The following is a 24683-nucleotide window of genomic DNA, read 5'->3' on the forward strand; positions in this document are numbered from 1 at the left end:
TAGAACTACCATATGACCCAGCAGTCCCACTCTTGGTCCAGATATGGAGGTCCCATATCTGGGCAAAACTTTCCTTAAAAAAGACACATGCACCTACATGTTCACTGCAGCACTATTCACAATAGCCAAGACATGGAAACAACCCAAATGTCCACTGACAGATGACTGGATTAGGAAGATGTGGTATATGTACACAATGGAATACTACTCAGCCATAGAACAGAACAAAATAATGCCATTTGCAGCAACATGGATGGAACTAGAGACTCTCATCTTGAGTGAAGTAAGTCAGAAAGAGAAAGACGAATACCATATGATATCACTTATATCTGGAATTTAATATAAGGCACAAATGAACCTTTCCACAGAAAAGAAACTCATGGACTTGGAGAATAGACTTGTGGTTACCAAGGGGAAGGGGGAGGGAGTGGGATGGATGGGCTGCTTGGGGTTAATAAATGCAGACTATTGCCTTTGGGATGGATTAGCAATGAGATCCTGCTGCGGAGCACCAGGAACTATGCCTGGTCACTTATGATGGAGTATAATAATGTGAGAAAAAAGAATGTATGCATGTATATGTAACTGAGTCACCATGCAGTACAGCAGAAAACTGACAGAACACTAAACCAGCTAATGGAAAAAAATTTTTTTAAATAACTATTTTAATAAATAAATAAAAAGTAGATCTTAGTATAGGAAACAGGAAAATTAAATTTAAAATATAGTTATGATGTGCCTAAGTTAGGAAAGAGTAAATACTTTATTGTTTAAGACTACAGAAAACCAGAATACATTTTGATAGTTGTTTGACTTAGAAAAAAAATTTTTTTTTTGTCTTTTTTTAGGGCTACATCTGTGGCATATGGAGGTTCCCAGGCTAGGGGTCCACTTGGAGCTTTAGCCACTGGCCTGTGCCAGAACTACAGCAATGAGGGACCTGAGCCATGTCTGAGACCTACACCACAGCTCATGGCAACGCCAGATCCTTAACCCACTGAGTCAGGCCAAGGATCAAACCCGTGTCTTCATGGATGCTAGTTGGGTTCGTTAACCACTGAGTCACGAAGGGAACTCCAAATTTTTTAAAAATAGTATCCAAAAGCATTTTTTTAATGAAGAGGTTTCTCATTCCTTTTGTTTTTTGTTACTTACATTTTATAAAAATAATACTACTTTACAATGGGAGATTAGTACTGAATAATTATAAAATCTAGTATCCCTCAAATCTACCCAAACATCCTTCTCTGCTTTCCAGATGTTTCCTCTTATGGTTTCCATGTTCTTATTTGATGAGCTCTGGCTCAGAAAAAAGGAACTTTTCACTCTGTATGTCAAAACCCAAACTATCTGACCTTCAAGGCACAGACAAAAACCACAAGTTTTGGATTAATATGTGCTCCTGTCACTTATTCACTGAAGCAATTTGGGGAGAATTAAAAAAAGCATAATCTAAAATTTAAAGAATATTATTAGCGTCACCAGAGGCATTGCAAGAGCATCTGGCACAAGTGGGATTCAATGAACAAATAAAGAGAACCACAGAGCAATTCAACCGTCAAGATTATGGATGACTCCAAATAGTTTATGTGCTTCTGACAAAGTCCTACTCTTATGCTAGTTCCTTCTTTCTACTTCATCATCACTTTGCACAATCTTTTCTAATTGTATTTTTGGCTTGCAAATCTTGTTTTGTGAACTGTGATTATTTTTCTGAAAAGGAAAACAATTTGAGGCATCTTGAAATTTAAAACATACTCTGCTGTCTTCTTTAAGCTGAGGATTATCAGATTACTCAAAAAAGGGAAAGGCACTGACTTTCCCACTCGGTAACACCGTAAGGTAGATTTGAGTAGATGGGGACACAGCTACCATTTGGCACTCCGCTGAGAAATGCATTCAGCCAAAATATAACTGAGAAGTTAAAATATCTTTAAATGTAATATTTATTTTTTATAGGCAAGTTGTCAATACTGTAAAAACAGCTCCAATCTCTTAAGAAATATTCGTGAATACTCCCTACCTGTCAGAAGGTGGAGCTCTAAACATATCGGAAATACTGGCTTTTCATATATATGTTTCGCAAATGTGCGTAATGAGATTAAAGCAAGCGTAAAATCTTTAGAAGAATCGTTCTGAAGAATATTCCAATTCTCTCAGGATAAAATCACCCACATCTCGCAATATGTACATGGATAACTTACAAAAAGTATATTTAGGATGTTCCTTTGAAAGTTTGATATAGGGACTATTATTAAAATGTAGGTATGGTAATTCAAAATAAAAGGGAAAGTAGATTTAAAAGATAAGACAGTTTTAAAAATCAGGACCACCTACGCGAATGCTGGCAAAGTCATCAAACACTTACAAGCATCTCGGATGTAGAGCAACATGGCTATGAAGATATAATCAACTAAACTCAGGCTGAGGCCATCTGCGAACAAGGCATCCCAGACCACCAGAAGGTCCTGCAGGGGGAACTCTCGTCCAAACAGCAGCCGAACCCACCGTCTGGGAAAAAAGAAGACCAAAATTTAGAAAATAGTACTTTTGAGAATACAAAGAGGAATATTTTCTCCTGTACCTGTGAAAAAATTATAATTTTTAACTCATCACATTGAAGAAATATTACATATCAAACATATAATACAGTAAAATCCAAGTTTTAAGCTCTCAAATGAGCTTTGTAATTTTATAACTAGGCCACAATCACTAAACTTTATTCCTGTATGTATAAAACACAAGTACAATATTTGAAAAGGGTAGCTAGAGATCTTTCACATGAGGTTAGAAGATCACAAATCTCAAAAAGGCAAAGAGTAAATGAATTCAAGACAGTCTGATAGTTGCCTAATATGTAAAATAATGAGTTAAAAAATAAGTTTTCCAAAATTTTGTATCACTGATTTCTTTTAAATTAGACTTTTACAAATGGTCATATGACAAATTACCATAGCCAAACAGAAAACTGCATTCTTACATTTATTCCTATGTAAAAATATTCATTTTAAAATTATATGTGGTAGAAAACCCAGAAGATATATATTCTTTGTCAAGCATAGACAGTTATTTCAAATGAAATACATAGTGATATTTAATTTTTGATTTTAGAATAGATAAATCTTATCAGTGACATTATTATTCTAGGAGTATTTTTCAAATACAATCACTCTTATGGTCAGGAAAATGGATACCTATGCTATAGAGCAGACGTAAGAAGCTAGTAAGAATACTAAACAAGGTCTGTGTATGAGTATATATCGTAAGTAGTAACACTTCAGACTTTGAGAAAATACTAAGCTATTTATATCTAATTCTTATAAGAAAGTTAAAATAATTCATTTTGATATATTTTTACCCATTAACTTCTAATTTTATATAAATGGCTATAATTTCTTTATATAAGCTTTTCTCTAGGAACTTCAGCTAGAAATCTATGTGATTCTGGTACACAGCGAAGATTCAAAAATTCCAAATTTCTAGTACCACCAGATAGTACAAAATAGAGGAAATTCTTTAAAAATTACTTAAGACACACTACCTCTTTGCAAAATTAAAACATAGCCATCTGTGAGGTTAAAGTGAGGCCAAAAAAAAAAAATTCAAATATTACTTTTTTCAGGGAGTATTACATTTAAGGAGGAATCAAAAAGCTGTAATGAAATAGTGTATAATCACACATATGTATCACAGCTTATTAGGAACCATATGATCAAATACTTGAGTTCTTCTATTCATATTACCAAATTAATCAACAGAATAATTAAATTGTATTTTCAACTACATCTTAAATTGTGTTACTCAATTTTTCAGGAAGAAAATTTAATGCCTAAGTAACATTTATCCTTTCATAAATGTTACACAGTTATTGCTTGTAATTTTTATCTACCTTTCAATTATTACTCTCCTGCTAATATGAGGTGACTAACACAAAAATACATATGTATGTTCTGCCTAATATGCCTGTATTTGTGTGGTTTGGAGCAAAGTATTTTTTCTACACACACTTCTAATTCTTTCAAATTACAAATGCTAATATTTACTGTTTTTAAGATGTGCAAAAATATCCCTCAATTAAACAAGCATCTCTTCTTAATTACACACAATCAACTGGTCTTGCAGAGTGTCAGGGGAACCAGAGAATGGGCAAAGCAAAAAGTACCTGGATTAAACAGTTTGGGGGACCTGTTTAAAGGATTTTTAAGCTGATAACTATATCTGCATAACTAAGTGATGAAAAACATTCAGAATGTGGTTATTCAGTTACCCAACTGACACAACTGCAAGAAACACTCACCAATGAAAAAAAAAAAAACAAAAACAAAAACACAAAGCTTATGAGAATCTAATGAAAAACATGGTGTCTCTAGTCGGTAACAATGTATTGGATAACTGAAATTCGCTAAGAGAGAACTTACATTTTCTCACCAAAAAATAAAAATAAAAAAAGATAAATATGTGATGTGACAGATACATTAATTAAATTGGTGGTAGGAATCCTTTCACAATGAGCATGTACATCAAAATCATGATGATGTATGCTAAATATCTTATGACTATTTGTCAATTACACCTCACTAAAGCTGAAAAGTAAAAGCACATAAATAAATAAGAATTATTTTGGCTTGACAGATAGGTAAATTTTGGTACTTTCAAAACTGAAAATTCTGACATTTAACTGATTCCTTCTGGTTCAAATCTGGATGTCAGTATAAAATTCAAGCATCACGCCTATAACATCATATTCTTCTCTTAAATACCCCCTTCATTCCTGGAGGTTATTTAATGCTTTCCTTATCTGAATAAGCCCATTTAGTAACTGCTGCTGCTGTTTTCTAAAAGACATTGTTTTTGTAGAGCCTTCTTATGCATAGGGAAAAAATTTTCTGATGTTATCATCCTGCTATCACCTATTGAAAGCAAAATGACTTTTGAAAAAAGGTGACATCTATCATATTACAATAAACATATTTACCAAAAAAGAGAAAAAAAAAACAGATGAAGGTTAATACACACCACGGATGAAAATACAATGCTACCTTTCCCCCTCTTCCTTGAAGTTCAAATTATTTTCATTTTCTTATGGACGATCGATCACATTTTTAGTTTCATCACAGATAGTGCATCAGAGCAAAAAAAAGAAACAAAGGAGCCTATTTTTCAGAAACAATATACATTCCTATTATTTCTATAACAAAATGCCCACTTATTGCCCAAACCCCATTCCCTTGCAACTTTCCTGCTGTTAACGGCTATGTTAGATTAGCTTCAAAAAGGACCCTGCAGATACGTGTGTGCAGCAATGGCCACTGCAGTGTTATCGGGAGGGGGCACTGCAGAAATCTAGCAATCCAAATCGAATGAAACATGATTTCAGAACTACACAGGATGGAAGTCTTCAGTACTTTTATATGCAATATGTAATCTGTGTTGTGCTGCTTTATAAACGTTTTATATTGCTTTATTTTTTGAAGTTTCACCTTGCCGAAGTACACTACTAAATAATTCCAGGGCAAGGGCCAAATTGTGTGTATGTGAGAGAGGGAGGGAGAGGGGGGAAGGGAAGGAAGGAGGGAGAGGAAGAGGAGGAGAGAGAAAGAGATATCCAGAAAGTTCTTTGTAGGGAGCTCTGTACACTTTGCTAAGTGCTTTATGTGTTTACCAAGGTCTTGTTAAACTCACTGTAAAGCCACCTGTCAGCGCTACTGAGAAGCAAAGGTGCAGCTAAATTGGAAATACAGGCACTGATCTTGTTAGTGGAGGCATAAAAATAATTCAGGAAGTGGGAAAAAAAAACAGAAACAGAAGAAAAAAATATCAGTAGATGGCTGGAAAGTTTCTTTTATATAAGACTGTTAGTAAGTTGTACATGCAAAGATATTAAATTAAAGCAAAACAGAATTTCTTCTATTTTATATGCAATTATAGGAAAATTAAGGCAAAATTCTCAAAACATTTAAGAAGTACTACATGACTAATGGAATGCTTTGGGACCAACAATGACCTTATCAATAATTTAATCATTCTTATCCCAACTGGATTTAGTTCATCCATATTCACCACACACAAAATTTTCTGTGCTATTTTAGGCTTTCCTCATTGAGCTTAAAAGCCAAGGGAAAAAAAAAATCAGTTCTTTATGAATAAGTTACCAATAGAAATTACTTCAGTAAGCTTTTGTATTCTCAGAAAGGAAAACTTACTCTAAGAAATGAGGTCTTATAAAGAAGTCACTCCTAAAATTAACATGCTTTTATTGCAGTTAAAAATATTTAGTAAGAGTTTAAGTTACACTTAAGGGTAGCATTAAACCTTTCTTTTAGCTTCAATTTAACTGCTTGATACTATTAATCTTGCTTTATGTATGTTACACCTGCAGATTCCAATGCTTGTAACTATATACATTTTATGACTTGGGATAATACAGTAATTCATAATTTATCAGATTTGCTCAGTAATCAAAATCTACACAAACCAAAAAGACCACCTGAAGTATTAAATTTAATAATAAACCCACCCAAAAGACAGGACAGTGTCCATGTCTGTACTTGCACCACTGTTCTCAGTTTTAAATTTCTGTGTAATTAAGCTGCTATCCTCAGGGGATCAGTAACTCCTGATGGTGTTATTGCTTGGTGAATGACCCATAGAAACACCAAGAGAAATCCATTTTTTTTCCAACCAGTTTATGAGAATGACCCATTTGACTGAGGTTTAGATAAATCTAGCCATAATCCAACATGGCTCTATGGGGTTGTACATGCAGAAAGAAATTTATATTCTGGACATTCACTTCCTTTTCTTTCTGAGATATGGGTATAGCCACCTTGGAAGAATAAGTAAAATGGAAAAGGTATATTCAATTTAACTTAATAAACATTATAAGGGCATATTAAGTATATCCGTGATCAAGAAATGATGGCACTGGGTAAGCACAATGGAACAAAAAGAGCTGTTAGATGTTTGCTTAGTGGTGTTAATTTTGTCTTCTGCCTTCTGTTCACTTGTACTTTTCAGAGCTAACAATTTTTAAATAATCCATGCCTATTAGAGAATAAACACAGAATCCAAATCCTGGGCTTGTATAAGAGAAAAACAAAAGCAAACCAAAAATGCTCATCTTTGTGGCCTGCCACATTCTTGACTGAATTTAGGCTCTTCTTATATTGGGTTCCTTTGTACTCAGATCTTTTTGAATTAATTTACCCTGGGTTTTCCTTTAAGTCAACTCTGTGAAAACTGTCTTAAAATTAGAACCAAATATTGTAGTTATTATAATTAGGGTCATGAGACATTCTTAATTCTAACTTCTTTGGAGAGCAAAGCCATGAAAGATGGAAACCAAAATTAATCCTTTTTTTTCCAATTTTACATTTATTATTCTTTTAACAGCTCTGCAGAATACATTATTCGAAGATACTTAGTCTGTTTGCTATTTTTTAAAAGAAAATCTAGTCAATTACTTCAAATTAGTGTTCTTAAAAATATTTAGGATCTGCATGTTTTACAGAATGATCTGAATACTTCAAGGCCATCAAACAAACTCTGCTGCAAAAACAGAAGGAACTGTAACTTCAAATTAGTTATTATCTTTGAAGAACTCAAATTTGCTTTCTAAGTGCTCCTTGTAATACATGGGTTGAAGCCAGCTTGAATTTGGCTTTCTGGGAACACATGTTAAACCTAATTTAACCCCCACAGGAACAGGATATGTACATGAACTGTTAAAAGTGTATTTTTGACTTTGGGGGAAATTCTCTGTTCCTTTCAGAGGGCAGTACATAGCCCTTTATTAAGGAAGGTTTCTTATTCCAAAAATAACTTCCTAATAATTATCACCCATTCCTACTGTAATTTATTCTCTTTGGCAAGTGTTTGAAGCTGTTTTGTCAGAACAACTGTAATATGCCCTTTGCAAAAATAGCCTGAATGGAAAGCAGAGCCTTGTGTATCTACGGTTTTCCAGAGGTACAAGATGCTCATGAGAATGTGGGGCACAGAGGATGACCATCTCATGTCTCCCTCCCTCCCTCTCTTTCTTTCTCTCTCCCTCTCTCTCATACACAAACACACACAGGCACACACACTCTCACATACCTCTCTTTTAGAGGTAGACCTGCTATTTGGACTATGAGTAAGGTATTTCAAAGACTCAGTAATTTGAGGATATGTGATTTGCCAACAAGTTCAAATGAAACCACTGAAAGATGGTCATACTTCACTATGGATTCAGTCACATGAGCAGGATGTGCTCTGAGAACCTGCTGTGCACTCCAACCAGGTGCAACTGAAATCTTAGCCCCGACTCCAGAGGACAGGGGGGTAAAAGGTGCTAAGAAGTCACCTCTCTCTACCCTATCACTGATTTGGGATCTACTACAAGTGCGGTCCTGGGCCTTCCCTTGAGAGAAGTACTTGGAAGCCACTATTACATATGAATAATGACATGAAGAGCTGATGTAGGTTGGTGGTCACCTTGGGACAATTCTTTTAGGCTCTGTGAACACTGGCTTTTATTTGTACTACAAACAAGTTTTACTTCTAGGAGATCTGTAAATAGGTTTTGTTCTGTCATTTTACCTTCAGGAAAGAGAGTGATGAGCAAATCAGTTTTCTAAAAGAGCATACAGAGAACTGCTAAAAATAATTGCTCCTATCCTTCCTAATCTGAAACCCATTAAAAGAAAAACTTTATTTGTATGTGACTTTATTTTTTTAAAACTGTCATAGTCTTTTTCAAATACCAGTGGAATTTAGCCTCAGTAATACTTTTCAATTTCCTCTGCATAAATATGTATTTATACATTTTTATATATATTGTTGGAGGAACTGATGTGACCGAGCTAAGAAATATTAGGGTCAGTGTGATTCAGGATGGAGGTAAGACCATACATGGCAGGCTGGTTATACTTCACAAAGAAAGTCAGATTAAGCCCTGTCCTAAAAGGCAGCAGTGGTGTTTGATTTCCTGTGACTTCTTACCACTTACTTGTAGCTGTGACCACCTTCTGGGGGTGATTCTTGGGGGGCTCTCTCTTCCTTCTTTCTTCACTGTTCCATAAGGCTTCCTGATCTGGCTGCTCAGAGGCCAGGACAAATGCTTCGCTCAGGCGCCACATTCATTTTTTTTTTTTGCAGGTTCCACATCCATTAGTGTCACTGCTCCCCAATCATATTTTCCAGAGATAAAGGCACTGGTAAACAAATCCCAGCTACAGGGTGGATTACGGATAGTCTGGTATGGTTTTGCTCCCTTCTCCAGCAGATCACAAGCTCTTTGGGGTCATTTAGTGTTGGACATACAGTAGGGGCGTTAACAAATGTTTATTACATTAATATGAATCTTCCGACCCAGGTCAGCTCTTCTTAACCAGCTCTTCTTGATTTTTGAGCCTGCATCCTTCATTTCTCACAGGTTTCTTAGCTGCTCATCAGACGTCCCCCTGGGCTTCCCTCATCTCTGTAGGGGTCCCTGGACACACACTGAGTAGTAAATATTCACACTTACAGAGGAATCCATCAAGGCCTCCTACACCCTCTTGGGCCTTTCCCCTTAACTTCCAGAACTCTGGCTTCCTGCCTGCCTACACCTCAGATACTCTGCAGCTGGAGCCTAGAGTCTATCAAGACCCTGCCCTCAAAGTGTGTTCCTAGGATCAGCACCATCATTGGCAAGCTTGTTAAAAAATGCAGACTCTCAGGCCCCCATGTAGTCAGAATCTTCATTTTAACAAGACCTCCAGGTGATCTCTGTTCATACTAACGTTTTGGAAGCCACAGACTAGGCAACAGATCCCTGTTTCCTGCTCATTTTGGTACCCACTGTCAGGGCTCCTAAAACCCACCATGCATTCCTGAAAAATTCCAGGAGAGAAAAGACCTAAACTATTGGATGACTATTCTTTTTTTTTTTTTTTTTTTTTTTGTCTTTTGAAGGCCACACCCATGGCATATGGAGGTTCCCAGGCTAGGGGTCCAATGGGAGCTGTAGCCACCGGCCTATGCCAGAACCACAGCAACATGGGATCTGAGCTGTCTGCAACCTATACACCACAGCTCATGGCAATGCTGGATCCTTAACCCACTGGGTGAGGCCAGGGATCAAACCTGCAACCTCATGGATGCTAGCTGGGTTGATTAACCGCTAAGCCATGATGGGAACTCCTGGATGACTATTCTAATTAGAGGAATGGTCTCAAACTTTAAAATGTCTTACCACAAGGCTTTCTTACTCCCCTGACTACTTTTGATCCTCTGCCAAACACAAGGGATGGTAGCTGGTTCTCTTGTGTAACAAGCTTTGAAAAAGTAGCCTCTGTTTGTTCTTATCTAGGTGACCTTCCTTTGTTTCAACTGTGTATTTAGATTTGAGAGGTTCCAGGGAAATCCCTGATCCTGACATTTCTCCAGGACAGGGCTCCTAAAGTTTGCCTGGGGGCCTTATTAAAACATAGACTTCTAGACGCCATCCTCAAAGCTTCAGATTCTGATTCCAAAATTCAGATGGGGCCTGATAACTCACGTTCTGAACTAGTTCCCTGGAATTGCTGGTCTGCAGATGACGGCATGAGAGTCAATGAATGAGGTTCTGGTTTCTGTTTACATCCCCTCTTAATCCTGGGTAGGGGTCTTCTCATCAGCTGACTCAACGTGTAGTCACTGGACCAATAGCCACAAAACGTCTAATGGCAGGACGCAAACCACACAGAGCCAAACCTCTCTTAACATTCTATCTCTATTAACACCTATACTTCCCCCATACTCCAGGAAAAATTACTATAAAAAACATGATACAATAAAGAAGAAAGACATGAACATCAGGAAATGGGAGAAGGCCTCCCAAAGGATGGGAGAAACTGGGCCACTCTGATTTTTTTAAACTCCCAGTGTATTACAAGATGAAGAAATGCCAAAACAGGGCCATAAGATTGTGACGTTTTCAATGTTAACATTTATAAGTCAATGTTTTTTAAAGACAAATTTACTATGATGGCCACACATAATCTCAGGTAAAGGTAGAGCAAAAGCTTTAAGTCTGAGGCCCTTTGTATTTAGTCCTGAGCTAATGGCCCTCCTGGCCTCTCGTGATTGGCTCTGAGGAGGTAAGAGGGCTGTGATATGGCAGGATGTGGCTGATTAGCTAAGTGCAAAGAGAGAGCACCCCTGGGGGGGGAGTGGCCAGTGTGCACATGAAGCAGGGAATCCCAGTGCCACCAGGACCCAAAAGGGCATTCTCCTTCTCCCCATGCAGAACCCTAAGACAATGGGAGCCTGGCTGAATGGTCATCCAGTTGGTGTTTTCTGTACTGTGTTATGCATGAACCATTCTTATCCTCAGATTCTATGCTATCAATTTGTTCAAATGGAGCTGGCTCTAAAATAAAACATGCATTTAAAATATTATACCTAGGGAGTTCCCATCCTGGCACAGCGGAAACGAATCCAACTAGGAACCATGAGATTGTGGGTTTGATCCCTGGCCTCGCTCAGTGGGTTAAGTATCTGGTGTTGCTGTGGGCTGTGGTGTAGGCTGGCAGCTGTAGCTCCGATTAGACCCCTAGCCTGGGAATCTCCATATGCCGTGGATGCGGCCTTAAAAAGACAAAAAAGACTAAATAAATAAATAAATGAATAATAAAATATTATACCTAGGAAAAGAAAGAGCTAAACTCTAAGAGATGTCCACCCCTTGGTACAACTACCATAGGCTCCATGATGTCCGGTTGGAAGAGAGACGTCAGGATAAGAGGGTTTTCCTGGAAACTCTCAAATCTCAATGCATAGCAGAAACAAAGGAAGGTCACCCAGACAAGAACAAGCAGAGGCTACTTATTCAAAGTTTGCTACATAAGGCAACCAGCTACCATCCCTTGTATTTGGCAGAGGATCAAAAGCAGTCAGGGGAGTAAGAAAGCCTTTTGGGGAATAAAAGGGAGGGCTTCAGGCATGCCTGAATGGAGGCTCCAACTGTGCCACTGGGCTAGCTAGAAGAGGAACACCATTTCTGATTGATTTAGCGAGCACATTTAGCTTTCTCTGGTTGGTCCTGAGTTGGAAACAGGCAAAAGTAGAGGAGCTGGCAGTCACTGATCAAGTCCTGACTGTTCTGGGCTGATTTTGCTGCAGAGGTTATGGCTTGGCTTCTTATGCGGGCCAGAGTTCTCTTGCCCTATGCTGACTGGCCACTGTCCATTTACATATTCAGTCTTTCTATACAGAGTTGAGGCTCCTTAGCCTATGCCTATGCCTGGTCTAAAACTAGCTATGTTCCAGCTTCACAAAATTACATTCTCTGGTAGTTGTGAAGTCCAAAGGGAGACAAGATTGAGAGGCAGTGGCAATGGGTATGTTGTTTCTCTCTTTATATAAAGTATCAGAAAGTGAAACTTAAATTCAATTCTCTATGTAACAAGGGAGGAGTTGTGGACCCCTCTGAGAATCCCTCCCCCCTAAAATATATACACATGCACCAATGTACTCATGTACAAACCATTTCAGGAATTTAGCTGATCTATGGGCCTTAAATTAAGAGGTCCCGCTCTATATTATTGTTCAATTTATTTTAGAGGCCTGTATTGTCATGCAAAGTTATATTCTCCTGAAAGGATGTATAACCTCCTTGTGCCTATTTCAAATTAACTCTTTGCATTTTAAAAGAATAGCTTGTCTTCCTTCTGGTAGGGTCCCTGGATTAAGTCTCTGCTACTGAGGAGCTAATCTGTGTGGCTCAGCTGGTTGGACAGCCTATAATTCAATACTATACTGGAAAAAGTTCCATGACTTGGTAATACCCGTCTTTGCTAAGTTAGCGGTGCAAGAAGGCAAAAGGTAGTGGACATCCTTCACTGACTTCCTCTCCTGGCCCCTGCTAGCCTGGATCTGACCACAACGAAGACTACTATTAAGAACATCAAGGATCCTCATTTTACAAATATTTCCTGAATTTCAACTGTGTAGCAGGTACTGTGCTAGGCCTGGGACTGGAGGACATGCTGACAACTTCCAATCATTAACACGGACATTATCCAAAGTAAAACTCTAATTCAATAAAAACCCCATAAATCTGAGTTCCCACGGTCGCTCTGTATTTTTCTATGCCCCTCCCCACTAAGTCTCCCCATCAGCCGGGGTATGTATGTTCAGGGAATGCAAACTAATGGCAACATTAGCAAAATATAATTAGGAAGGTAAAAACAATTTAAGACATCACTAAATACATTTCAAAGCCAAGTATTAATTGTTTTTGGATTATCCACCATTTGGGATTATAGTGCCCTGGTTCCTATCCATTAATGCAGATAAATGAAGAGCAGGATGTACCTACATGGGGCCCAGATGACTTACAAGGGGGCAGAGGGAGACAGGGAGGAGAATAGAAAACCCTGAAGGAGCCAGTAGAGGAGAAGGGCAGTCAGCATTCCTATAGTCCAAATCAACTGTCATAGATTACCTTTCTCTAGCAGTGGAAGCAAAATGCAAACAAAAGAAGGTTAAAGAGGGGTGGGCTGCTCCAATTTATCCCTAGCTTCCTAGCTAACAGCTGAAGTTTAGAGCTCAAACAACTTTACAATCGTGTGTGTGTGTATGTTAAGAAAAAGCAAAACAAAACCCAAACAGGGACAAATATACACTAAGCAAAGAAAATATTTTCTTATGCATAGAAGATTTTATAATTTGTGATGAAAATGGCAAAAATCATGCTTTTTTGATTTCTACAAGTACTACCAAATAGATGATCTAAAAATAAGCCTTAACTCTCTAAAAGCAGTATTTCTTCAAGTGGCCTGTGGAACACACGCGTCAGAATCAGCTGTGGAAAAACTGCCTGTTTCAGAGACAGGTGATCACTCTGTTCAGCCTCCAGTACATCATGATGGGTCCAGCAGGCAGGGCAGGCACCTGAATGGTATGGTACAGAGGCATCAGCAGAGGCCAATAGCCCTGCCTGAGCTCACTTGACCAAAAGCAGACTAAAGATTCAAACAGTGATGATTTAGCTCCTTGCTTAGTGTTCTTGCTACCTTTTTATACTCCTCTTGAATTCTCCTCTATTAACTCCAAAAGGATATCTAATTCATATTTATATTGAAAAAACCTCTCCATATCAGTGACTGAGTACAAGACTCAGAATATACAGTATTTTCTCTTGTTATCGTCTGTGCAGTCATTGAGTTTTTCTGAGTAGAAGAAATGGAGCTTTCTGAAGGACTTATTTTGATAAATCACGATCTGCTATTTCATGAGAACTCCAGTTACAATGCAGTGGTAATTACAGCTACAGGACCCTACAAGATTTAGAGTGCTTCCTTTCAAGGAAACTCATTAAGGAAACTGTAAAGAACTAAGGACTTACAAAGAAAAATTAATTGCCACTTTTGGTCAGCCGATTTTAGAAAGACTTATGAGGTCTAGAATTACACATCGGGCTAACGGAGAGAACAGAAACTCAGTGAAGTCTAGCTTACTGAGGGCATCGTGGTACATAATATGTTCATAAATTAATCTGCTCGTAAAGCAACTCAAATATGAAGCACAAAAACATCACATAAAATACTTCAAATTTATTTTCATCAACAACACTCATCTCCTTTCCATATCAGCTAGCAGTTAACGGTGGCTGAGAGCTGGTTCTGAGAAGCTACAAACCTGTAATCCCAAAGGTGGAAATGCTATTCTGTCTACAACCTATCTCCACATGGACACCACTTCCAAAATTCTATTTCCTATGAACTAAAGTGAAAAGCATGCGGGGTTATTGTTTTGCCAATTTAGAGTAATTTTTTGCATGGGGAAAAATAATTTTAATGGGTAATGGGACATACAGAGAGAAGTAATTTCCCTTTCTATTCCTTGATCCATCTCCCTCCGAACCCACCTTCCTAAGGGCGTTTCCTCTATGTGCCGCCATAACAAGGAGGCATTTTTAGGCATGTATGCACCTTTTAAAAACAGACGTGGGGACATTTTAAAATTTAACAATATGACTTTTAAAATGGAGAGCATTCCAAATCATCATTTATCAAAACACCTGTAGTTCCCATCATGGCTCAGTGGTAACAAACCCAAAAAGGATCCATGAGGACGCGGGTTCAATCCCTGGCCTCACTGGGTGGGTTAAAGATCCAGCGTTGCCCTGAGCTGTAGTGTAGGCTGGTAGCTGCAGCTCCGATTTGACCCCAAGCCTAGGAACTTCCACATGTCATGGGTGTGGCCATAAAAAGACAGAAAAAACAAACAAACAAACAACTTTATCCTTTCTTATGATTGCACAGGATTCCACTGAGTGGATATATCATGATTTAACCAGTTCTTCTATTCTGGGGGCATTTAGATTTCTCCCTTTATTACACATGATACTGCACTGATTACCTTTTTATAGCCTCTGTGCTTATATTTTAGAAAAAAGCAAACTACTAGCTTCATGCTACCTTAACACTTTAGTTTGATTTTGGACTCTTTGATTGCAAAGGGTAGTACTGAGTGATTTCAGGAAAAAAAAAAATGGGGTATTTGGGAACACAGTGAAAGAGTGCTTTCCAAAGTGTGGTCCTTAGACCAGCTGCATTAGCACCACATGGGAATTTGTTTAAAATGCAAATTTTTGGACCTTCCTCACCCATACCTACTAAACCAGAAACTCTGGCAGAATTTGAACAAGCCCTCCGAGTGAGTCTAATGCAAGCTCAAGTTTGACAGCCCCTATTTTAAGAGTTATCTAACAGAATACAGTCCTGGGCCTAAAAGCTACCAGGGACCAAGGAAGTTTTAGTGATGCCTTAACTTTTTCCAACTCTCTCAGGCTACAGGGAGGTCTCTTTTCCCGGGAAGAAATTTTATTGTCATGTTGTACAGTTTACTAAACTTTTACTTTATGGTTTGTGAGTTTTTGAATATTCCACCTAGAATACAAAAATAATAATCTTATTCCAGTTTTGTTTATATCACTGATCTACCTGGAATTTATTTTGGTGTAGAAATAGATACAGTTCCATGGTTTACCAGATAGCTAGTTAGTTCTAAAAACTGTATTATTGGGTTTTTTGTTATTTTTATTACTCAATGAATTTATTACATTTATAGTTGTACAATGATCATCACAATCCAATTTTATAGGATTTCCATCCCACACCCCTAGTGCATCTCCCCACCCCCCAAACTGTCTCCTTTGGAAACCATAAGTTCTTCAAAGTCTTTGAGACAGTATCTGTTCTGCAAAGAAGTTCATTCTGTCCTTTTTTCAGATTCCATATGTCAGTGAAAGCATTTGATGTTGGTGTCTCATTGTCTGACTAACTTCACTTAGCATGATAATATCTAGGTCCATTCATGTTGCTAAAAATGCTGGTATTTTGTTCCTTTTAATGGCTGAGTAATATTCCATTGTGTATATGTACCACATCTTCTTTATCCACTCCTCTGTCAATGGACATCTAGGTTGTTTCCATGTCTTGGCTATTGAAAATAGTGCTGAAATGAACACTGGAGTACATGTGTCTTTTCGAGTCGTGGTTTTCTCTGGATTAAAAACTGTATTATCGAATAATCATTTTCCTACTGATTTGAGATTCTACTTTTATCATATATTAAGTTCCCATATGTGCTGAGGGTCCCATATGTACTGATGCTTTATTTTACCAGTCTTTCTACCTTATTCTGTATAAGCCAATTCCAAACTGTTGTGAACATGGTATCTTTACAACACATTTTCACAGAGGATGGGGCTAAGAATGAGTTTATCTTGGAACATTCTAGGCTATACTTGAATACATATATATGTTTAAAAAAGCTTTTTCATAATTACAATTTTTATTTATGTTTGCTTTTTAAATTGAACATTGTTTTAGTTTCAAGTGTTCAACTTAATGATTTGATATTTGCAAAATGATCACCACAATAAATCAAGTTAATATCTGTCACCATACATGCTTTTTTTTTTCCTTGTGATGAGAATTTTCAAGATCCACTCTATCTATCTTTTGATATGCAATATAGTATTATTAACTATAATCTCCATGCGGTACACCGTATTCTCACCTTACTCATCTTATAACTGGAAATTTATACCTTTTATAATTTACTTTTAACTTATACATATTTTTTATTTTTCTATGTTATTTTACATTATATAAACTATGCAAAAAAGTTTATTACTTATTATCCCCAAAGAAAGCTTCTATAGGTATTAGTTGTGTCATTTATGTTTTTTAATCATCATATCTTTTAGTTTTAATTCCTTTGTTTTCTTTAGATTTGTTTTACTGTTATTTTCCTCACTACTTGAAATGAATGTCTAATTCACATATTTTTATTCCCTTCTGTTTAACAATTTAAGAATATCAGGTAAAAGCTTGTTTTAGTCAAAATCAATAGATTCTGATCAATATGCTTTTAAGTACCATTTTCTGGAAATTTTACAATTTGTTTTGATTTCCTTTTAACACCAGAGTAAACAGAGTTTTAATAGGTTTGTCTGAGGGTTGTTTTCTATTTTCATTATTAATTTCATGTTTTGTTGCCAAAGAACACGACGTGTACCATTTCTACCATGTAAAATTTACTGAAACTCTTCTTTATGGCTACTTTAAAAATAAATATCCTATGGATACATTCATTTCATCCTCTGTTTCTAGTACAGAGTTTAATATATATCACTCCTATCAGAGGCTGATATATATCACTTATATATAGATTTGACTTATTAAATGTAAATAATTAGGTTCTCTACATCCCTACTTTAGAACTGAATTGGCCTGATTTACCATGACTGAGGAGAGGGACAAGTTGTTTATTACTACTGTATTTCTATGTATTTCTCCAAGTATTTCTTACAGCTGTTACAGTATAAACTCTGAGGTTTTTTTGGTGGTAGGGAGATATACAAAGATTAAAGAAAGCTCTTTATTGTGAACTGCAAACTTTTCTACAATAAAATGTTCTCATTTATTTCATTCAGTGATATTTGCTTTAAATTCATTTTGTCTGATATGAATATTATACTTCATTTTCATTTGCTTTGCTTAGCATGCCAATGCAAATTGTTCTATTTTCAGTCTGTTTCAGTTTCCTTTGCTTTAGGGATGATTTTCTTAGAGTAGGGTTGATTTTATTTTTATTTCATTTTTAAAGTAAATTTAATTAAGTACTAAAAAAATAAAATACAGTTCCATAGTTCCTATTGTGGCTCAGCAGTAAGGAACCCAACTAATATCCATGAGGACGCAGGTTTGATCCATGGCCTTGCTCAATGGGTTAAAGATCCAGCATTGTGGTGAGCTGTGGTGTAGATCAAAGATGTGGTTCAGATCCCATATTGCCGTGACTATTGTGTAGGCCAGCAGCTGTAGCTCCAACTCGACTGCTGGCCTGGGAACTTCCATATGCTACAGGTGTGGCCCTAAAAAGCAAAAGAAAAAAATTAAAAGTACATTTCCCTTTCAGACCTTGATGGTGTAGCTGCTAAGACACATAAAACTAGACAAAATATATGAAACATGCAGACATTAGAAAACAGGCAGTAGAGCACTTTGATCCCTGAGAGATCTGTGATATATATTCTGACTCTCTACTAGAAACAGAGGATGAGGGGGAAAAAAAACCCAAGGGGAACTCTATACCTAGTTTCCTGCCTGGAAGTACTTTAGAAGCTCATAGCAGGATGGGAAAACCCAAAGCAACATGCTTTGGTCTTACAGGGTTGAGAAGACAGAGAGGCTCAGGGAAGTCTGCAGGATATGTTTTCTTTAAAGGAGGAAGTTACATCTAGAAAGAACTTAGAAATCTGCATGGGGGGGTCTCAATGTTTTCGCTATACTACAGATACATATGTACAGTAAAACTCTAGCAGGTTCAGCAAAGAAAAACTATCAGAATGGTCCTATTAGGGAGTGTAAAAACTGCAAGGAAGTTTTACAAGGCTGGGAAACAGCTATGTTCTGATCAGAAAGTCTTGAGAGAGACTGGTGTACACATGGGGTATCTGGTAGCAATCCTAAAAGTGCCATGCCAGAGTAGTAGGGTAAACTGGTCCTTGAGTACAGGGTACATCAGAACCATACTTTTCAAAAAGTATAAAAACAAGCATCAGAAAGATCAAGATGATCCAAAAGTAATTTAGCAGACCACCAAAAGTACACTCAACATTGCTTTCAAGGAAGACCACAAAACTCAGAAATTCAACATCATAACATTCATTCACAAGACATGCCATTAAAAATATACAAATCATGTGGGGGGAAAAACCAGGAAAATGTGACACATGACTAAACATACCAGAAAGGAATAATACCAAATTTACACAAGTTCTTCCTAAAAATATGAAACAGAGATTCCTAACAAAGTACTAGCAAGTCATACCTAACCATATATAAAAAGACATAGAAATTACAAAAGAAGAAATAGAGTGATCTGTAACTGCAGATAACATAATTTTCTACAAAACCCCAAACAATCTATAAAAAAGCTACTTAAACTAATAAGTAACTTTAGAAAAGATAGAGGATGCAAGGTTAATATACCACCTATATTTTTATGTACTAGGAATAAACTAGAAATCTAAACAGCACCTAAAATTCATGAAGTATTTAGGGATGAATACAGGTAAGCATAATATTTAATATGCTCCAACTACCAAAAAATAATGAGCCAAATCAAAGATCTAAATAAATGCAAAGATACACTCTGCTTATTGGCTAGAAGAGTCAATACTGCAAGATGGCCTTTTACCCGAAGTTGATTTTATAGATTTAGTGTAATCATAATCAAAATCTTGGCAAGATTTATGGCAAAAAATTACAAGCTGGTTCTAAAACATGAATGGAAAATAAAACAAATAAGAATAAATGAAACAATTTTAAAGAGAAAAAGCAAAACTGGAAGACTCATGCCACATAATTTCCAGAATTATTATAAAGGTACAGGAATCAAGAAACACCTAGATCAATAGAACAGAATAGAGAGTTTGGAAATAGACCTACACTTAAATGATCAATTGATTCTTGCTAAATATGTTAAGAAAAGTTAATTGTGAAAAAAGTCCTTTCACAAATAAAGTTGGAACAATTACACATCCACTACAAAACAATTAAACGTAGAACTCTACCTCACATTATACATAATAATTAACTTAAAATGGAGAACAGATCTACAGTCAAGAATTATAAAATGTCTCCAAAATAAACAGGAGAAAATTTTGTGATATTGATGCATACAAAGATTTCTTAGGATACAGAAAACTCTAATCATACTTCAAATTCTGATGTTTTCTAATATGTCAGTATTATTTACCTCCCAGAGTTCTCAAATGGCCATCCCATTCAGTCTGAAAAGGTTTTAGAGTTGCATTCAGTGGGAGAAAAGAGTCCGCTCACTCCATCTTACTTGGAAACAGAACCTCCCTACTTGAGTATTAGTTATCTCAAACTGAAAGTATCCAATACCAAACACTCGATCCTCTCACTACTTTCCCTAACTCAGAAAATAGCAACTCCACCCTTCTAGTGCTCAGAAACCAAAAACCTTCAAATCTTCGTTTCTTTTCCTCTCATACCCCACACATTTAGCCCATCAGCATATTTTGACATTTACCTTCAAAAGATATTCATAATCTGACCTTTTGTCACCAACCTTACTGATAGCATCCTAGTCTTCCATCTATGAAAAAAAAAATTTTTTTAATTGAAATATGGTTGATTTACAATGTTGTGTTAGTTTCTGTTGTACAGCAAAGTGACTCTGTTATACATAGCTAGACATTCTTTTTTTATACTCTTTTCCATCATGATATATTCCAAGAGATTGGATATAATTACCTGTGCTATACAGTAGAACTTTGTTGTCTATCCATTCTAAATATAATAGTTTGCATCTACTAACCCCAAACTCCCAATCCATCCCTCCCCAGCATCTCTCCACTCCTTGGCAACCAAAAGTCTGTTCTCTGTATCTGTGAGTCTGTTTCTGTTTCATAGGTAAGTTCATTTATGTCATATTTTAGATTCCACAAGTAAGTGATATGACATGGAATTTCTATTTCTTTGCCTGATTTACTTCACTTAGTATGATAATATCTAGGTCCATCCATATTGCTGCAGATGACATTATTTCATTCATTTTTGTAGCTGAGTAGTATTCCATTGTATATAGGTACCACATCTTTATCCATTGATCTGTCAACAGACATTTAGGTTGTTTCCATATCTTGCCTATTGTGAATAGTGCTGCTAAGAACATCGGGGTGCACGTATTTTTTCAAATTCAAGTTTTTTCTGGATATAGCCAAGAAGTGAGATTGCTAGAACATATGATAGCTCTATTTTAAGTTTTTTAAAAGAATTTCCATACTGTTTTGCACAGTGGCTGCATTTATATTCTCACCAACAATGTAGGAGGGTTCCCTTTTCTCCACTCTGGTCTTCCATCTTGATACCAACTTTACTGATACCACCATTATCTTCCACTTTGATTAACCAAACATTTATTTTTAGAATTAGTGTTTTATTTAATGAAAAATATTTGAGGGCCTATAGAACACCCAAATATATAAAGAATATATTCACAAATATAAAGAAATAAATTGATAGTAACATAATAATAGTAGGGGACTTTAACATTCCATTTAGGAGTTCCTGTCATGGCTCAGTGGTTAACGAATCCTACTAGGAACCTTGAGGTTGTGGATTCGATCACTGGCCTTGCTCAGTGGGTTAAGGATCCGGTGTTGCCGTGTTGCTGTGGCTCTGGCATAGGCCAGTGGCTACAGCTCAGATTGGACCCCTAGCCTTGGAACCTCCATATGCCACTGGAGTGGCCCAAGAAATGGCAAAAAGACAACAACAACAAAAAATCCCACTTATATCTATGGACAGATCATCTTGACATAATATCAATAAGAAAACACTAGCCTTAAATGACACATTAGACTAGACAGACTTAAAAGATATAGAGAACATTACACTCCAAAGCAGCAGAACACACATTTTTTTCAAGTTGGAACATTCTCTAGGACAAAATCATGCTAGGTCACAAAACAGGTCTCTACAAATTTAAGAAGACTGAAATCAGATCATTTTATCTGATCACAACACTATGAGACTAGAAATCAACAATAAGGGGGAAAAAAGGTACCCAAAACAAGTGGAAGCCAAATAATATGCTACTAATCAACCAACGGGCCACTGAAGAAACCAAAGTGGAAATCAAAAAGAAATGGGAACACGGTGATATAAAATCTAAGTAAAGTAATTCAGCTAAAACAATTCTAAGAGAGATGTGTATAGCAATAGAAGCCATTTCAGGAAACAATAAAAATATCAAATAAACAACCTAACTTTACATTTAAAGGAACTAGAAAAACAAAACCCAAACTTACCAGAAGGAAAGAAATCATAAAGAGCAGAAATAAATGACATAGAAACTTTAAAAAAATTTTAAAAAAGCAATAAAATTAAGAGCTGGTTCTTTGGAAAGATAAGCAAAAGTGATATACCTTTAGCCAGACTTATCAAGGAAAAAAGGGAGCACCAAATCAATAAAATGAAAAAGGAAAAACTACAGCTGACACCACAGAAACACAAAGAATCATAAGACACTACTGTGATCAACCATATGCTAATAAAATGAACTACCTAGAAGAAATGGACAAATTCTTAGAAAAGTACAATCTTTCAAGTGTGAGCCAAGAAGAAAACAAAAAGAAGATATCAACTACCAGCACTGAAATCAAATCAATCTAAATGTTTGGTAGAATTCACCAGAGGGCTTCAAAGGTGAATTCTACCAAACATTTAGCAAATAGTTAACACATATCCTTCTGAAACTATTCCAAAAAATTAGCAGAGGAAGGAATATTACAAACTCATTCCATGAGGCCACCATCACAATGATATCAAAACCAGAGAAAGATACCACAAATAAAGAAAAGTAAAAGCCAGTATCACTAATGAACTTAGGTGTTGAACTTCCCATGTGGCCCACAACTAATGAACTTAGGTGTAAAAGTTGTCAACAAAATATCAGCAAACTAAATGCAAGAGCACATTAATCATGATCAAATGGGATTTATCTATGGGATGCAAGGATGATTCAAAATTCACTAATCAGTCAATGGCATATATCACATTAACAAACCAAAGAATAAAAATCATATGACCACCTCAAAAGACACAGAAAGAGCTTTTGAAAAAATTCAATATCCAATTATGGAAAAAACTCTCAAAAAGTGGATATATAGGGAACATACTTCAACACAATAAAAGCCATATACAACAGATCTTCAGCCAACATCATACTCAACAGTGAAATTTGAAAGCACTTCCTCTAGTATCAGGGAAAAGATAAGGATACCCATTTGCCATTTTTATTCAACAGGGTATTGGAAGTCCTAGCCACAGCAATCGGATAGGAACAAGAAATAACAGGCATCCATATTGGAAAGAAAGAAGTGAAACAGTCACTGTTTGAAGATGATAAGATACTACACACAGAAAATTCTAAGAACAGCACTAAAAAACTTAGAAAATGAATTTCTTGCAGGAAAAAAATAGTATTCAGAAATCTACTGCATTTCACTGATTCAAGTACTAACCAGGCCTGACCCTGTTTTGCTTCTAAGATCAGACAAGATCAGGTGATTCAGGGTGGTATGGCTTTAGACTATTGCATTTCTATACAATAGAAATGAACCATCAGACAGAGAAATGAAGAAAACAATTTCATTTACAATCGAATAAGAAAGAATAAAATACCTAGGAATAAATCTAACCAACGTGGTGAAAGCTCTATACTTGGAAAACTGATGAAAGAAATTAAAGACAACACAAACAGATGGAAAGATATACCATGTTCATAGATTGGAAGAATTAATATTGTTTTAAAAAAATACAACCCAAGGCAATTATGAATTCAGTGTAATCCCTATCAAGACCAATGACATTTTTCACAGAACTAGAACAAAAGTTCTAAAATTTGTATGGAAATACAAAAGACTCCAAATAGCTGAAACCATCTTGAGAAAGAAGAACAAAGCTGCCCTAATTTCAAACTCTACCACAAAGCAACAGTCCTCAAAATACTATAGTACTGGAACAAATACAGACATATAGATCAATGGAACAGAAGAGAGAGCTCAGAAATCAATCTACGCTTACATGGGCAATTAATCTATGTAAAAGGAGGCGAGATCATACAATGGGGAAAAGGAAAGATTTCAACAAACGGTGTTGGGAAAACTGGACAGTTACATGCAAAAGAATCAAACTGGGTTACTCATATCACATGCAAAAGTAAATACAAAGTGGATTAAGGATTTAAGTGTAAGACCTGCTAGAACAAAACATAGGCAGTATGCTCCTTGAGATAAGTCTTAGCAGTATGTTTTTAGATCTGTCACTTTAGGCAAGGGAAGCAAAAGTATAAATAAACAAATGGGAATACACCAAACTAAAAAGCTCTTGCATAAAGAAACTATTAATAAGACTCAAAGGTTGCCCACTGAATGGGAAAAGATACTTGGAAATGGTATACATAATTTGGGTAATATCCAAACTATACAAAGAACTCATACAACTTAATATCAAAAAAACAAACAACCTGATTAAAAAATGATCAGAGGAACTGAATAGACATTTGCCCAAAGAAAACATACTTTTATGTTAAACAAATCAAATCCCTATGTTGAGTACTGAGAA

The 24683-nt window shown here is 36.3% G+C and overlaps 1 protein-coding gene across 4 annotated transcripts in view; it reads right to left on the reverse strand.

Annotated features, from left to right (window-relative positions):
• The window catches only part of TBC1D5 (TBC1 domain family member 5), a 537689-nt gene that overhangs the window by 148673 nt on the left and 364333 nt on the right, over window positions 1-24683 (reverse strand). For all 4 annotated transcript variants that reach the window (XM_047768951.1, XM_047768932.1, XM_047768961.1 and 1 more), the window contains one exon: window positions 2369-2511. In XM_047768951.1, the coding sequence (XP_047624907.1) occupies window positions 2369-2511 (143 nt within the window). The remainder of the gene's footprint in view (window positions 1-2368; window positions 2512-24683) is intronic.

The sequence above is a fragment of the Phacochoerus africanus genome, chromosome 1, assembly GCF_016906955.1.
Source record: "Phacochoerus africanus isolate WHEZ1 chromosome 1, ROS_Pafr_v1, whole genome shotgun sequence".
In the NCBI taxonomy this organism is placed as follows: Eukaryota; Metazoa; Chordata; class Mammalia; order Artiodactyla; family Suidae; genus Phacochoerus; species Phacochoerus africanus.